The sequence below is a fragment of the Hippoglossus hippoglossus genome, chromosome 18 (genome assembly GCF_009819705.1).
Source record: "Hippoglossus hippoglossus isolate fHipHip1 chromosome 18, fHipHip1.pri, whole genome shotgun sequence".
In the NCBI taxonomy this organism is placed as follows: Eukaryota; Metazoa; Chordata; class Actinopteri; order Pleuronectiformes; family Pleuronectidae; genus Hippoglossus; species Hippoglossus hippoglossus.
Genome location: NC_047168.1, coordinates 7,404,203 through 7,418,841, shown reverse-complemented (window position 1 = coordinate 7,418,841; position 14,639 = coordinate 7,404,203). Strand labels below are relative to the sequence as shown.

The 14,639-nt window shown below is 41.6% G+C and overlaps 3 protein-coding genes across 8 annotated transcripts in view; 1 reads left to right on the top strand and 2 right to left on the bottom strand.

Moving 5' to 3' along the window:
* The first annotated feature begins 2,289 nt into the window (after positions 1 to 2,289).
* plin2 (perilipin 2) lies at positions 2,290 to 6,297 on the top strand. 3 transcript variants are annotated; one of them, XM_034569534.1, is made up of 8 exons: positions 2,290 to 2,340; positions 2,461 to 2,492; positions 3,043 to 3,238; positions 3,543 to 3,625; positions 3,764 to 4,016; positions 5,080 to 5,258; positions 5,335 to 5,469; positions 5,829 to 6,297. In XM_034569534.1, the coding sequence occupies exons 2-8, from the start codon at positions 2,463 to 2,465 to the stop codon at positions 6,243 to 6,245; spliced, it is 1,293 nt and encodes a 430-aa protein (XP_034425425.1). In that variant the 5' UTR covers positions 2,290 to 2,340; positions 2,461 to 2,462; the 3' UTR covers positions 6,246 to 6,297. The 3 variants fall into 3 exon arrangements, with proteins under 3 accessions (XP_034425425.1, XP_034425426.1, XP_034425424.1); XM_034569535.1 differs by having other exon boundaries at positions 2,300 to 2,340; positions 2,458 to 2,492; positions 5,353 to 5,469; XM_034569533.1 differs by having other exon boundaries at positions 2,300 to 2,340; positions 2,458 to 2,492.
* A 113-nt stretch (positions 6,298 to 6,410) lies between these two features.
* Positions 6,411 to 9,316, bottom strand: cdca9 (cell division cycle associated 9). Its single transcript, XM_034569553.1, has 10 exons — positions 9,090 to 9,316; positions 8,880 to 9,011; positions 8,243 to 8,283; positions 8,103 to 8,154; positions 7,937 to 8,004; positions 7,539 to 7,600; positions 7,368 to 7,451; positions 7,174 to 7,255; positions 6,695 to 6,781; positions 6,411 to 6,547 (listed from the first exon to the last, which is right to left on the bottom strand). Exons 1-10 carry the CDS (start codon positions 9,187 to 9,189, stop codon positions 6,503 to 6,505), a joined length of 753 nt encoding a protein of 250 aa, XP_034425444.1. The 5' UTR covers positions 9,190 to 9,316; the 3' UTR covers positions 6,411 to 6,502.
* An 809-nt stretch (positions 9,317 to 10,125) lies between these two features.
* The window catches only part of dennd4c (DENN/MADD domain containing 4C), a 32,860-nt gene continuing 28,346 nt past the window's right edge, over positions 10,126 to 14,639 (bottom strand). For 2 of the 4 annotated variants that reach the window (XM_034569440.1, XM_034569443.1), the window contains 11 exons: positions 14,419 to 14,614; positions 14,199 to 14,296; positions 13,927 to 14,102; positions 13,602 to 13,754; positions 13,289 to 13,487; positions 13,072 to 13,182; positions 12,836 to 12,973; positions 12,621 to 12,738; positions 12,270 to 12,426; positions 12,102 to 12,166; positions 10,126 to 11,919 (listed from right to left, as the gene is read on the bottom strand). In XM_034569440.1, coding sequence (XP_034425331.1) covers positions 11,783 to 11,919; positions 12,102 to 12,166; positions 12,270 to 12,426; positions 12,621 to 12,738; positions 12,836 to 12,973; positions 13,072 to 13,182; positions 13,289 to 13,487; positions 13,602 to 13,754; positions 13,927 to 14,102; positions 14,199 to 14,296; positions 14,419 to 14,614 — 1,548 coding nt within the window. In that variant the 3' untranslated portion in view covers positions 10,126 to 11,782. Of the gene's footprint in view, positions 11,920 to 12,101; positions 12,167 to 12,269; positions 12,427 to 12,620; positions 12,739 to 12,835; positions 12,974 to 13,071; positions 13,183 to 13,288; positions 13,496 to 13,601; positions 13,755 to 13,926; positions 14,103 to 14,198; positions 14,297 to 14,418; positions 14,615 to 14,639 lie in introns of all 4 variants that reach the window. The other 2 variants (XM_034569441.1, XM_034569442.1) reach the window with 2 other exon arrangements.

Below are 14,639 nucleotides of genomic sequence, written 5' to 3'. Positions count from 1 at the left end.
CATGCACAGGTCTGACGCTACACCTAAGATGAGAAAGAACCTACTTTGTTGCCATCTTGTGGCTCACATTTGCAAATACTAGGAAATATGCTCATAGTAAAATATTAGCAATAGACCCAGCGATACATTTTATTTCTCTGTATTATTATTATTATTTTCCTATCCAAGGAGAATGAGGGAAGATTTGCTACTCGACTGTTAATAAAACTACTCAGTTCAACAGATTATAAAATACAAATTTCATTTTCTGTTTTCATCTGAAAGGAGTAGCAGTGTATTAAGATCCAGTATCACTTTATTCACAGTTACTTGGTATGTTGCTCTGTAAATGTGTTAACAATGAATCCCAACGTTTAGTGCTTCTGGTGTAAAATGAAAGATTTTCATTAATGGAAGGCAGTTGTATTATTACTGGTACATACTCTACGGTCCATCTTTAATTCATTTCTTCTCTGAAAATGTTGATTTTATGCATCATTTATAAACAATAAACATTTCTAGGTAGAGGGATGTTGAGCCTACAGTAACCCTTAAAGCCCAATTATTCAAGAAGGTAAATTATAAGACACATTACACCTCTGAAAGCCATAGAGATATATTATATGTTTCATCAAGTCATCCTGATGAGTCATGAGTCCACATCAGATGCACTTTGATTGTTATAAAATCATATAAAAGAAAATCAATTACGACAATATGACGTGGACGATGCAATATCATTAGATCAATGTCCAGTGTGTGTGCGTGTGTGTGTGTCTACACAATAGAGTACAGTCAGACTGTGAACACTTTGATACATAACCTCAACTAACATTTAGTGATTAGTGAATGTCCGAGCATTTTTTTTTTTTAAATAGTTGAACGATAACAAAGTTGAATGTCAGGAATGTTTTTACAATGATGTTTCTATCAGTGCAGCATGAAAATAGAGATTTTGGATATTAGAAAAATAAGAAGAAAGATAAGAAGAAAGTTTAACAAAATTATAAAGTAGTATTATTAGTATTAGTATTATAATAGCAGTAATGATATTTTAATAATAGCTTCTTTATTACAAATCAGATATTATAAATCAACCACACTGTTAATGTCACAAGTTGTAAGTCACATTTTCTCACTCTCACTGAAGAGCTGCCAAACAAAGACATGGTTGATCTGTGGGTAAACCACTGGATGACTGATGACTTGAAAAAATGTGTGATGATTGTCATGGATATGAGAGTTTACGTTAATAAAGAAAGAGATTATTTTAAAGGCCGATGTGGCGATGATGCAGTGGATGATCAAAACAACGATTATACAACCACAAAACAAGATCAATGGTTCGTGAGACCCGTGAACAGTGTTGACAATGTTATTAGTTACAAATAACATTAATAGCTGCCTCTAGGGGCCGCAAAAAAACACAGATTGTGATTAAAGGGCAAATCTGTTTCAAAACACTATGCTGCCTTTTATCATCTAAAAATAAAAAAGGACCTCAAAGCGGACTTTAATAAATAAGCTGTTGTGTCTTATAACCTAGATAAAAATAGTTATGGAACTATCCACAAATAACTAATTTGGGCTCAGATAATATTCAAGGTCAGGATGTTGTTCTTTAGGAGTCTATATAAAATACAATACAATTTAGATCTCACCAATTTGAAGATTATGGATGTTTAATATAGGAAGTCAGTCATCTTATTTATTCTACCAACCGTACTGTATGACAGTGTTGGTTACAATTACACTTTTAGGTGTAATAGAAAATTAAGAATGTAATTAGTGATTGTAAATTAATAATGATGTTCTAATCATAGCAGTTTCAATTTACTTCAATGTTTTTAATGTGATCATAAGAGCCCTAACTGAGACAAAGGTCTATTTGTAAAGTGTGATGATTTTATTTCAGGATTTTATTTCTGTATTTTGTCCTAAATTTATTTTTATTTCATATTTTCATACTGGTGTGGACCCAGGAGTTTGAAATAAAGTTTAAACGTTTCCCTATGAAGTTTCTGTGTGTACTTAAAGAACATTTAAGACTGTTGTCTTTAAGAATGTTATTTCCAGATTTTTGTCGAGCAGACGCCCCCTCTAGAAAATGTTATTAATCCTCCTGTGAGCAGGAGAAGCCAATGTCTTATGAAACCATGATGAATCAGTCTGCAGTCATGTGTCACAGACTCGTGACGAATGATTTCACAGGATTTCCCCAACTCAACTTTTGGCCCCTTTACCTTTGGCCCAGAAACGACGCTGTGTAAGATCTCGCGATAGTTGCGCACTGTATAAATCCAGCTGCTGCTCCTCATGCGGCATCAGTTCACTGAAAGGAACAGAGACAGACAACACTCGGTGAGTTTTAATGACAGATCGTCTTATATTTTATTTTAACCTATTGTAACTTTTGCAATGATGCATTCACACAATTTGTTTAGTTTATCAAACGTTTAAAAGTAGTTTTTCTTTCAGGAGACATGGCAGCAGCTGACGTCATCTTACATCAGGTGAGTGTAAAAGACTTTGATCTCCTGTTTTCAACATCACACTGGTTATGTAGGTCAATTTCTGTCAGCTGACAAATACCAAAATAAAACGTCCATGTCAAAGTATGGAACAGTCAGACCTTTCTGCCTTATTACTATTAATCTTAATATACCTTGAAGAATTGTCAATCCATCTGGTTATTGCTTTCACTTTTTATTATATTCTGTTACATTGTAAACCCTAAATGTGTATGATTTAGTTGAGTTAAATACTGAATGTTATGTTATTCATATAGAGGCTAAATGAATTTGGGGGGGGAATCAAAAACAAGAATATAAATATAAAGTAATAACAAAATAGATATGTATCTGTTCAGCAATGCAAAAATAATGTATGTAAAGCATATCAGAAGTTCCTGCCACACAATATTCAGAATTATATATGAATTAACCAATAGGAATAAGTATATAACATAAAAAAAATAGATATGTATCTGTAAAAGGAGGCACCTCCGGACCAAATAATAGAGCAATTTGAATAAACTAATGTTTCCTGTTTATGTCCTGACAGAATGTGGTGGAGAGGGTGACCAACCTCCCTCTGGTGAGCTCCACCTACGGCTTGGTGTCCAGCATGTACTGCACCACCAAGGACACCCACCCTTACATCAGGAGCGTGTGTGAGGCCGCCGAACAGGGAGTCCGCACCATCACCTCCGTGGCCCTCACCACTGCTTCGCCCATCATGGACAAACTGGAGCCTCAGAGTAAGAAGCCTTTGGTGTGAATTTCACTTAACTGGCTAGCATATGTACGTAGACGTGGCTTCAAACTTTTATCTGATGACAAAGCCTGTGAAGTGAAACTAAGAGAATAGTTATGACTATGTGAGTCACACAGGATGTTCAAGTTGGGGCGGCTGGCTCTGGCCCTTTCTGAACTTTCACCCAGTTCATAATCACACTACAATGAGCATAAATGTACAGTATAATCTAGGGGAACATTTTTATAGAATTGCAAAGCTTAAAGATTAAATCTGTTCATGTTATTTGCTTTATTTGTTGCTTGCAGTTGCCATTGCCAATGACCTCGCCTGTAAAGGTTTGGACAAGATTGAGAAAACTTTGCCGATTCTGCACCAGCCCTCTGAGCAGGTATTAACTGGATTTCCAAATTTCACAAGTTCCTATTTCACAATTGATGTTGGCTAATCAGAGTTCAGCCACGTCCGATGTCTGGTCTTTCTCAACTTAATCATTTATTTATTTGTCCATGTTTATGTCCCCGTCCAGATCGTTTCCAGTGCCAAGGATGTGGTGATCACGGCCAAGGACACGGTCTCAGACACACTAACCAGTGTCGTGGGGAGGACTCGGGACGCGGTGCAGGGTGGCATGGAGAGGACCAAGACTGTGGTCACTGGGAGTGTCAGCACAGTGCTGGAGAGCAGAGTGGCCCAGCTGGTCAGCAGCGGAGTGGACACGGCGCTCAGTACGTCCGAGAGCCTGGTGGAGCAGTACCTGCCTCTGACGGAGGATGAGCTGGGTGAGTGGGGGAGGCAACTCAAACTAAGCCACAGCAACATCAACCCCTTGAAACGCATACATCTGCTCCTCTCCCAATTCCGTTAGTGAGGTTAAAGGCCCATTCAGAGAGTGTACAAGAGCTCGCACATCCGAACTTGATAAGCACTAGTAGCTGGACACAGAAGACAAGAACTTATAAAACATTTACTTATATAGCACTTCTTAAAACAAAGTTAGGTGCTTCACTAATAAAATATTACAAGTAAAATTACATTTAAAAAAACAACAAATAAAATCCCAGTTATAAAAGAATAAAAACACTTAACTTGGCCCAGTCCACACACCATTGGCAGCGCCCACAAATGTATTTACTGCCCTGGTAATGTTTCAGGCACTGGCCCCTCTTCAGACGAGGCAGTTAAAGACTCAAACAAAGACTGGTCTACGCTTATAGGTTGTTTCAGTACTTTTCTTAGAGGCCTAGGATCAGATTTCATAGGAGGAATTTTTTTAATCTAAAATTAATATTAAAAGCTGCTCAATAGAAAGGTGTAGTTCATTTCCTATTCCATAAAAATATCCTACAATCATCTATAGAATACTAAATACCAGGCTGAAAATACACAAGCTTATACAGAGAGTTGTTTTTCAAAATGAGAGCGGCTGGTGAAACAGCTTGTTTATCTCTAACAAGCTGAATCAGGGGCCAGTTATCTTGGAGTACGTTGTTTAAACTGGATTTGTTCCAGTTTGGGGGGGGGGGGGGGTTTACAGGGGAAATTCTGAGGATCTAAATTTGCGTGGCCTGTTTTTCTCGTTCATTAAAAGGAGCAGTTGTTTAGAGTGAACTGTGACCTGCAGAAGATTATAACAAACAAGCCTGTACACTATGTGCTTCTCTTTTCCGAAATTAACCAGTTGATATGCGTCATGGCTTTAATGCTTCCAGTTACTTAACATCATAGCAATTTGTAGCAGACGTCTTCACACGTCACGATTAAGGATCAATGACTTAATTGCCATCAATTTAGATTTTATTTTTTTTATAACTAAACATGTTACCTTTCCCTCCCTCGTGACAGAGCTGGAGGCCAAAACTGTGAAAGGCTTTGATAGGAGTAATGTGAGCTACTACGTGCGACTGGGTTCTCTCTCCACGAAGCTGAGGAAGCGGGCATACACCAGGGCTGTGGCCAAAATCCAAGATGGCAAGCAGCGCAGCATGGGATTCATCTCGGGGCTCAACTCCACTGTTGACATGGTGGGTCCGCTGGCTCTCACAATATGAAAAATTCCGTTCATCTGTGGTCTCTACAAAAGGTGGATCAATTGCTCAGTTGCGTTTGTTTTCCCAGATTGAATACGGCAGAAAGCATATTGGCGGGGCGAACCAGATGGTTAATGACAAGCTCAACTCTTTGGTGGCGTGGAAGTCCAATAGTCCAACCCAGGAGCATGGTCATGACGCAGAGGTGAGGAGGAAACTTGGCTTGCCGGCCGGTGCACAAAATAAAAGACAACGCAACAGTACAAAACATCAAATGTCTCTTGTTACGTACTAAACAAAGTGCAACACCACAAACGTGTTCTATTTTAATTTCTAATATAGACCATCAAGTGCAAATTGAGCAGATTTGATGCATTGGGAATGTTTCTACTTCTATTGAACTTCTAACAGGCTGCTCTAAATCTCCAGCCTGAAGGAATGATTTGTGCAGTTAAAAAAGGAAAAAAAAAAAACTAATTCTGTCAATTTCATCTGAACATGTAAAAAACTTTTTTGGGGACATAAATGTCATCAAAGCTGAATCTGTCCATTCCTTCCTCGCAGGATATTGAGTCTAACACCTTGGCCCTGGCACGTTCCCTCACCCAGCAGCTCCAAACCACCTGTCTGGTCATCGTCTCCGGCCTGCAGGGCCTCCCCAACCACGTCCAGCAGGAGGTGCTCTCCCTCGGCCGCTCTGCCTCGCAGGTCTACGGCAACTTCAGCAAGGCCAAGGTGCTGGGAGACCTGCCCGACAGCATGCTGACCAGCAGCAGAGCACAGCTGGGCAAAATGAGCAGCTCTCTGGACAACGTCATGGATTATCTGGTGAACAACACGCCGCTCAACTGGCTGGTCGGTCCCTTCTATCCACGAATGGCTCCTGAGGAGACGCACGCCCTGTCCACGTCGTCCAGATCTCCCTCCACCCAGCCACACAGAGCGGCGCCCATGGAAGTGGAGATGAAGCAGCTACAGTGACGCATCACAGCTTTGGTGTAATTCCTTTTTTAAGATTAAAAAGAAGTAGGTAGTTTGTTGTGACTGGGTCTATTTTTCTTGACACATTTTACAAACATGATCAATTTAATTACAGGCCTTTGTTTTGTCATTTTATGGACTAAATCATACAAATGCAGTGTGTAGTCACATATAACGCAAATAAGCTTTATTATAAATGTTTTAAAACACGTAAAAAAAATCCAAGTGTCTCAGTGGACGTGTTCAGGCATCTTCACTCATCGGTGGCAGCGATTTCGCCTGGACAGATACTCCATCAGATTCTGAAAGTCCAAAATCCGACAAAGGGGAAAACGGTACATTTCAAGATGCTTTCAGACGTCAAAAGCCTTTTAACTCCTTTTGTTCTGGTAATGAACTTACTGACACCAATAAGTCACATTTAAAAAAAATGTAAAGTTCACCATTACCGTCAGCTTCTGAATCTGGCACCACGCCACGTCATCCAGCATGTCGAGGTTTATTTCCTCCTTGGTCTCTTCAGAGAAGCTGACGGTCTAGAAGGAAGAGAACCACATGTAGAATCCATTCAGTACATACACGTTGGCAACACGCACATCCAGTATTTACAGTCAAGCTAAATATTAGCAGGAAGGCAAGATGTCTCATCTACGGAACTTTATATCATGACAGAGGGTTAAGCATTTCTGCGGGTATTACATGGTTTGGTCAAATCTACATGCATTAAATTAAATAACTAAAATGGCCCTCAAAGGGATCCCCATAAAATCAATCAAGCGGCACCAGACTGCACACATTCAAAGATATCAGTTCCCAAAATATGCCAGATTTTTTTCCCCTTTTTCCTCAGCCCATATCCCACCCTCACACCAAGTTTTGGGAAAATCAGTCCAATAGCTTTTGCGTAATCCTGCATTTAGCACCATACCTGCCCCTGTGCTGTGGTGACGGTGATGTGTGCAGCTGAGCCGGCCATTGAACAGTGCAGATCACCAGCAGAGACGACCGACCTGAGACAAAACAAGAGTCACATCAGCTCCTCATATTCAAAATGAACTGGCCTTTAGAAGCCAAAAAAGGTACAAATATCAGCGGAGGTGAAATGATAACCCCCCCCAAAACCTGAGTTTGGGTTTGGTGGCTGGTGTCTGCTCATTGGTTTTTGTCAAGCGGCTTTGAGTCCTCTTGGCAGTGACTGTGGAGCCCCTGTAGAAGAAAAATAAATAAAATCAACGGCAACATCAGCAGGCTGCACGAAGTTCAGCAGAAGTCACACATTTCTACACTTCCTACCGGATATTTCCTGTGCTGCTACTGCCGGCTAACGTCCGTGTCCTGTTTATGCCATTTACTGCCTGCGAGTAAAGAAAAATCTAGAGTTACAAACCTGCAGTTATAATCTTTGAGTCCAATGGGCGAGTGGTCCAAAGTAAGACTAAATTCGCTGAGGCAAACTTGAGCTATGTTCAAGAGGCCAAACACGTTTTTGAAAGGATTCTCTCGAGGCTGAGATGGAAAAAAAAAAAAGAGTTTATGAGGCAACAGTTATCTTGACCTTTGACAGTCCATATTTAAAACCCCTGAGCATATGAAAGTATTAGATCAGTCGCATCACTCAATGCACACATTAGAAAAGCTGTCGTCTCCTTTAACGTGCATGTCCACACATCACCTGCTCCATCATCAGCTACCTTAGAGGTCTTGTGTGAGGCCCTCTGGACTGAAGCAGACTGAGCTGTGGTAGAAGCAGTTGGTTTGACTACAAAAATAAAAGCACAAATGACCATTAAAACTATTTAAATTGGATTTTGTGCAGGATTTTCAAAGGTAGTGTAACTAAAAAAAAAAGTAAGTCACCTCGTTTACTGTGACACCTCTTGAGGGGCTGGTGCAGCTCGAGGGACTCGTTCTGCAAAAAGGGTGACAGCTAAGCCGGTTATAACTATAATAATAAAAAAAATAAAATTATAAAAAAGGTGAGATTTCTGTCAGCTCACCTTCATGGCAATTGATACATCACTGGCTGAGATTTCCTCCTCTGTAACACAGGACCGTTTGAGAAGTGAGAAAATCTAATTTGTTGGGATTTGGACACACGACGAGTTCAATATGAATAAAATTTAAAAGCGCACAGTCAGTGGGGGCGGGGGAGTTGATCATTTATATTTTGGCAGTTTGTTGATCTCTGTCATAGCAACAACATTCATAGAATAACTTCCTCTTTAGCAATTGGTGTACAAAGTACAAAACACAATGAACGTTGTTTTGTACTTTGTACACCAATTGCTAAAGAGGAAGTTATTCTATGAATGTTGTTGCTTTTAGTTAAAAAAAAATTAGAACTGATCTGAAGATTGACTTAACTGACCTCTGAAATAGTCGGCATGTAATGAAAGAACATAACATTATTGAAGTTAATGATTCAAACTTACATTAGAGACACACATGAACAGGAATAAAAGGAAGTTGAGTTTAATTTAAAAGGAAAAAAAAAATACATTTTCATTGCAGATAAACCAGGTAGGAAGAACACAAGGTTTTCCAACTTCAATCTGCACACAAACAATAAAAAAGTCACAGTATATTGTAGAACTAGGACAAATACATTTTAGGAACTAAATAAAAACCACTGACCACTGATTAAATCTCTGATGTGGGTGTTTTGAAGAGAAGGAGGCATCTTCATCAGCTCCACCTCGAACACCTTGTCCACCGTGGACAGCATGTTGTCCAGTTTGGCCTCCAGCTCGTTCATGCGCTCCTGGGCTGGAGGACATAAACGTGGGTGTTTTAGGGACAACGGTAGGACCATGTTGAAGCGGACATTAACCAAGCTGAACACACCGTCTTTCTCAAACTGCTGGATGAGCAGAGCCAGCCTGCTGCGTCTCATCTGCTCGTTGTTCGGGACGCTCCCCGCGTTCCTTGTGCGTCTCGGCGCCATCTTCCGTCTCCTCCCCGCCGGCTCACCTGAGGGTCCGCGTGGGTAACCGTGGAGCAGCTTTAATGGGAACACCTGCACCGGATTCACGCGCCCCGCCGGAAACACTGCAGCTCTCCGAGAACTATGTTGCTTGGCGGAAGGATATTGGTGATTATCATTTCATCAGAAAGAAAGGAATTTAGTTTAAGTTAGACACAGGCTGAAAACGTTGCCTTTCAAATGATCACTTAATTATAATTTAATATCTATTATTTAAGTGTAACTAAACGTGTTGTTTCTGTTATTATAGATATTGATAGATATATAAAAACAGAGCGATAGATAGTGATAGATAAATGTAGTAATACAGAGAGTGATGATAGACAGATAGATATAGTGATGTGGTTTTTGATCACTACATACAAGCTTGTGAGTACACATGGGACTTAATATGGGATAGCATATCATAGAAACATCCTAAATGACCGAAAAAATAAAAGAATATATAGGGAAACGTACGGGGCTGAAGTAAAATTAGCCCTGCAGTTTAAAAGAAAATCTCTAAATGTTATATTATGATATTCCGCAAAAAATCTGCTTAAAACTAAAGCCGTCAAGTCCAGACCCGTTGGACTGTTTGTGATTTGAAGAGAAATCATGTGTGAAGAGCAGGTATGACACTTCAGAGAGGGGATTGACGCAGATGTGATGGTGAAGGACGAAGACAAAAGAAATGAGGTGAGCAAGATGGAGGATACAGATTGATGCAGACCTGGAAATGAATGTTGACGGAAGGGAAAGTTTACAAGATTTTCCAGTCTGCCGATTTAACGTGAGCCATAAAAACATATATTGAAAACATATAAAGACAGTATATTTGTGTGCTTGAGAACAGAGCTGAGGAAATAAGTAAAGCACAAAGCCGGAGCAGAGACAAAAACACAAGACACATTTCAGTTTCAATCAGTTCACAAATTCATTTATTGCAGCGCATTTAAGTTTAGACATTCAATTCCTTTTCCACAGGACGGTAAGAGATCACTTAATCTATCATTGTTAAAGAACAGTCTTTTCTGTACACCCTCTGCCACGAGGAGAACAAATTTACAAAGTCAGCACAGGGGGGCCCTTAAGCCCTTAAGACAGATTGAAAGGGAAAGAGGGGATTGTTAGTCTTAAAAATGCTAAGTTACTAAACTGTCTGCAATCCAAATGTCAATAATACAAAAATAAATAATTGAGAATTTTCTTTTTGCTTTGTTTATCGTTAATATTCTGAGGAGGTCTCGTCCCGGCATCACCCCGGGTTTAGGTCAGGTTTTCATCGATGCAGTGCAAATTGAAAATTTTACATCTGTACAAGTCATCGTCCCAGTCCCCAAATCTACAGTGGGACCATCTGCTGGCATTTCCCAACAGTTCATCGCAGCACGTTACTTTGACTTTCTCTCCGTCTCTTTCGGCATTTAGTGGAATGTCACGTTTCTTCTTTGACGCCGTATCAGCTGTGCAGAACGCCCCAAAAAAGTTACCACGAATATTCAAAGCATCCTGTCAGCAATTAATATTACTAATTAAAAAAAAAATTACTTTATGCTACAGTGAAGAATACATGTAATTATTACATTGCAGCTCTAATTCATAATAACAAGGAGGCGTGTAAGCTGGACAAGTACAGTGAGTTACTGTTAAAAAGATATTAAAAATACACTGACACCTCAAGAGAGCATGTGTCTTATTTTAATGTGTGGGGATCAGTAGTGTGGCACACGTTTTTACTTATGATAGATTTTTTTATCTTTTTGTTAATGGTTTCTCTCCAAATAGCAGGTTTTAATCACATGGGTATGGTTGAAGAGATCACTGCTTCTTTAAGACCTGTTTTGCTCACAGGGAATGTGGAATGTCGTGTATCGGTTTTAGCGACGATTAATTAGTGATTGTCATCGACAGTCGTCTCCCACGGACACGTCTGCTACCGACACGTATTTACACGTATTTTCGACCTGTACATACGCAACGAAACATTCAATAAGACTTGGATTAAACAGTTTAGACGTTGCAAAAAAATAATAGGCAACTCCGGTTTCAGATTTCCCTCAAGTAAAAAAAGATATGTACAAAAAGACAGGTGGACTTGAGTTACCGTTTTGTTTGTGTTTTTTTTTGTTTTTGTTAGAAAGTGCAGAAAGGAACAGTTGGGGTCTGTACACAGTCTCAAACAAATCGCACTGAACTAATGTGGGCATAAGCAAAGTGTTGAAAAGGCTACAAGAGAATTGACGCCATGATGTCTCTTTCTCTCTCTCCCTCCCTCCCTCCCTCACACACACACACGGGCACACACACACACACACACAGCAGATATATCTACACCACAGGGGCAGTCAATACATTCTGTACAGTGATTCATCATTCTATACACCATCTGATTAGAAAAGCCACGACAAGCTTAATAAGCAGACAGTAGGCATCTTTCAAGACAGAGGGAAGAAGAAGTACCATGTTTGGACAATTGAAGGTGTTAAATTACAAATTATTTTCCGCTCACACCCCGCGCCACCAACCGATCCTTCCCTCCGATAATTTCATCTTTGCTGCTCATGTTGGCCCGTCAGATGAACGGGGCTCCGAAGCTTTTAAGGCACCACTGAACGCTGGGGGTGGGTGGCTGATCGATGCGGTGCAACGACTTGAGCTGCTCGGGGCTCAGCTCGTCGTAAGCCATGCGGTACTCCCTGTCGAAGGCCTCTGCAGGTTTAAAAGAGACGGGGGTGTGGAGATTCACAAAGTCAGAGGAGCAGTGGTTGTCTGGGGTTTTGCATTATAATAATCAATGATAGTTTAAAAATATGTAAACAATGTAACAAAGAGTTTGGTTTGAACCTTCAGGAGTGAATACGCCCTAAATGGTGTTGAGGTCATACACTCACCTACATCGATGTTCTCCCGTCCCAACGACACCAGTGACAGAAACAGTATTTCTCTATAGATACTCCTGAGAGAAAGTCACACCACACAAATGAGGCAGAATACTTTTATTCAATGACACTACATGAATCACAAATGTGGGAAAGTAAAAAACAAAGAAGGGGGCTGACCTTTGCCGTTTGGTCCCCTCCGGGCACCGCTTGATCTCTCGGATCAACAGGTTGATTGGTCCGTAGACGTCATTGGTCTGGATGCTGCGAACAATTGTGTTGAGGAGGGTGCGGATCTCCTGGTGGTCGGTCGGAGCCAGCGTTCCCTTCTTCTCCACTAGGAAACACAAACACACAAAGATCCCTTAACGAATTAGCCAAATTTCTGACCCCTGCTGACCAACAATGATATTGCAGCAAAGATTTTGCACAGTTATATAAAACTGTTTCAGAAGATAAAATAAAAAGTTGAACACGTGATGGTGGACAACATGGTCTGAAACTAATATGTGTCTTTGTGTGCACACTCACACAAGCTCCTCCACAGCAGGTAGAGGGGTTCTCTAGGTTCCCGGTGCAGGTTGATGTTGTCCCACAGGAGCTGGACATACACCTGCTTACTGTCCTGGGACAGTGACGTCAGAGGGAGCTGCAAAGACATTGTGTGGGAAAGTATCAGCTTGCTCTATCAGACTGGTGCAGAACAAACAAAACAATAGTCATAGATAAATTATTAATTATCCAACCTGTACTCCATTGTTGCAGTGTTCAGAGGTCAGAATTAGACCGGGTAAATGAGTGGGCAGTTCCAAGCGGCGGAAATACCACACCAGGTTCCAGAAGATGATGGGGTGCTGGCTCAGGAACTTGTGGGTGTAGATCACCTGGATGGACAAAGAGAAGTTAGAATTACAAGACAACAAACTTCTATAAAGCTTTGTAGCCCTACTGTCAGAACATCTGGATACATATGTGTGCTTACCTGATCCCCCTCATTCTCCATCAGGGTCTCCAGCTCCTTACGTAGCACCAAGGGGCTGAGGTACGGCACAGACACAGGCTTGGGGTTGGGCCGTTTGGTCCCCATGCCATCCTGACAATCACACGCACATTGCATTGCACCAGTTAGTTTCACTGCATTGCAAATACAGGGTTACCAGCCACATTTAAAAGTGATAAGGTTAGTTTGTGACACTGACCGACACCTCTTGCAGGCTGCAGGGCAAGCTGGTTGTGGATACACCGTGACCAGGTCTCTGGGAGTAGTCCAGGCTCTGCAACGGTCCTCCAACACTGTTGCTGCGCGTCAGTGACGTCCCGCTGCATCTCTGCTGCTTCCCTGCAGAGTTGTGCTCTAGCAGACCCAGAGGGTCAGACTGCACCGGCTCCGGAATCAGACTAGAAACAGAAAAAGGCAAAGAGAACTCATATAGGATACAGATATTAAGCTTTTTGCAGGGTTAATCCAAGTGTCCCTAGTGGAGCATGCAAGAGATTCCCATGAAGCCGTACCTATTATGAGTTCCGGGTCGATCATCTGGTGTCTCTCTAGGTTCCTCCTCAGGGAAACTGATAAGGTCTTGTGTCTTAATGTCAGCTGAACCGCTGGCTGTGGGATGGGCGCTGTGGATACTGTCTCCTGAGGCACTGGGATTCATATAGAACCTGAAAGAGAGAAGAAAAAAGTTTTCGATCATTATCAGATAGATCAGATTATCGATCATTTGTATTCGTTAAGACGTTTATTCCAAGAGGAAGAAGTTTGTGTAATTCATCTTAACGCTACTTTAAAATAAGTACAGGGGTATGGATATGATGGACGACAAGATATTCCTACCCGGTTAACGTGCGCAAGTCATGAAACTCGACGTGCAAAAAGGGAAGGAAGGCTGCTTGACAGAAATGACAGTTGGTATTGAGGTTGGAGTCATCGGCTGTCCAGCCTGCCATGATCTCCTCATCATACACCAGAGCCTCACAGGAGCGGCACTGGGAGCAGCTCGACATCAGCACCTGTCAGCAGAGAAATATAACATCCCGGTTACTAATGTGACAAGGAGGGCAGCACAAGCCGCACCACAGTAGTTGGTTGTATATGTTAAGTCTGACCTCCAATGCACAGTTTTGGTAGATGCTTGAGGAGGAAGCGTGATGTAAGGAGCTTTGCTCAGAGTCGGGACCCCTGCCTGCTCGTCCTGGGGTTGGATCTGCAGACAGAGAGAGAATTAGACTTTTTACAGCTGATACCGCAGCTCTCACACCTGAGACAGCACCTCATTAAACCCATCTCTTCTACTTCTCTCATGTCTACGCTAGAGTGTGTGCTTACGCATCTGGTGGGTCCCTCTGCCTGTGTCGCTGCTGCCACTGCTGCTGCCTAGGCTGGTGCAGCTCTGGTTCAAACCATTGGCCACCAAACCTGGGATGATCCCTCTATCAGGGCTCTCATCGACATCGTGTGCAGCCAACGTGTGCTCATCCAGATTTGATGGGAAGCCACCGCCACCACCCTGAGCTTGTTCATCCTGCAGAATAAAGACCGATGGAGCA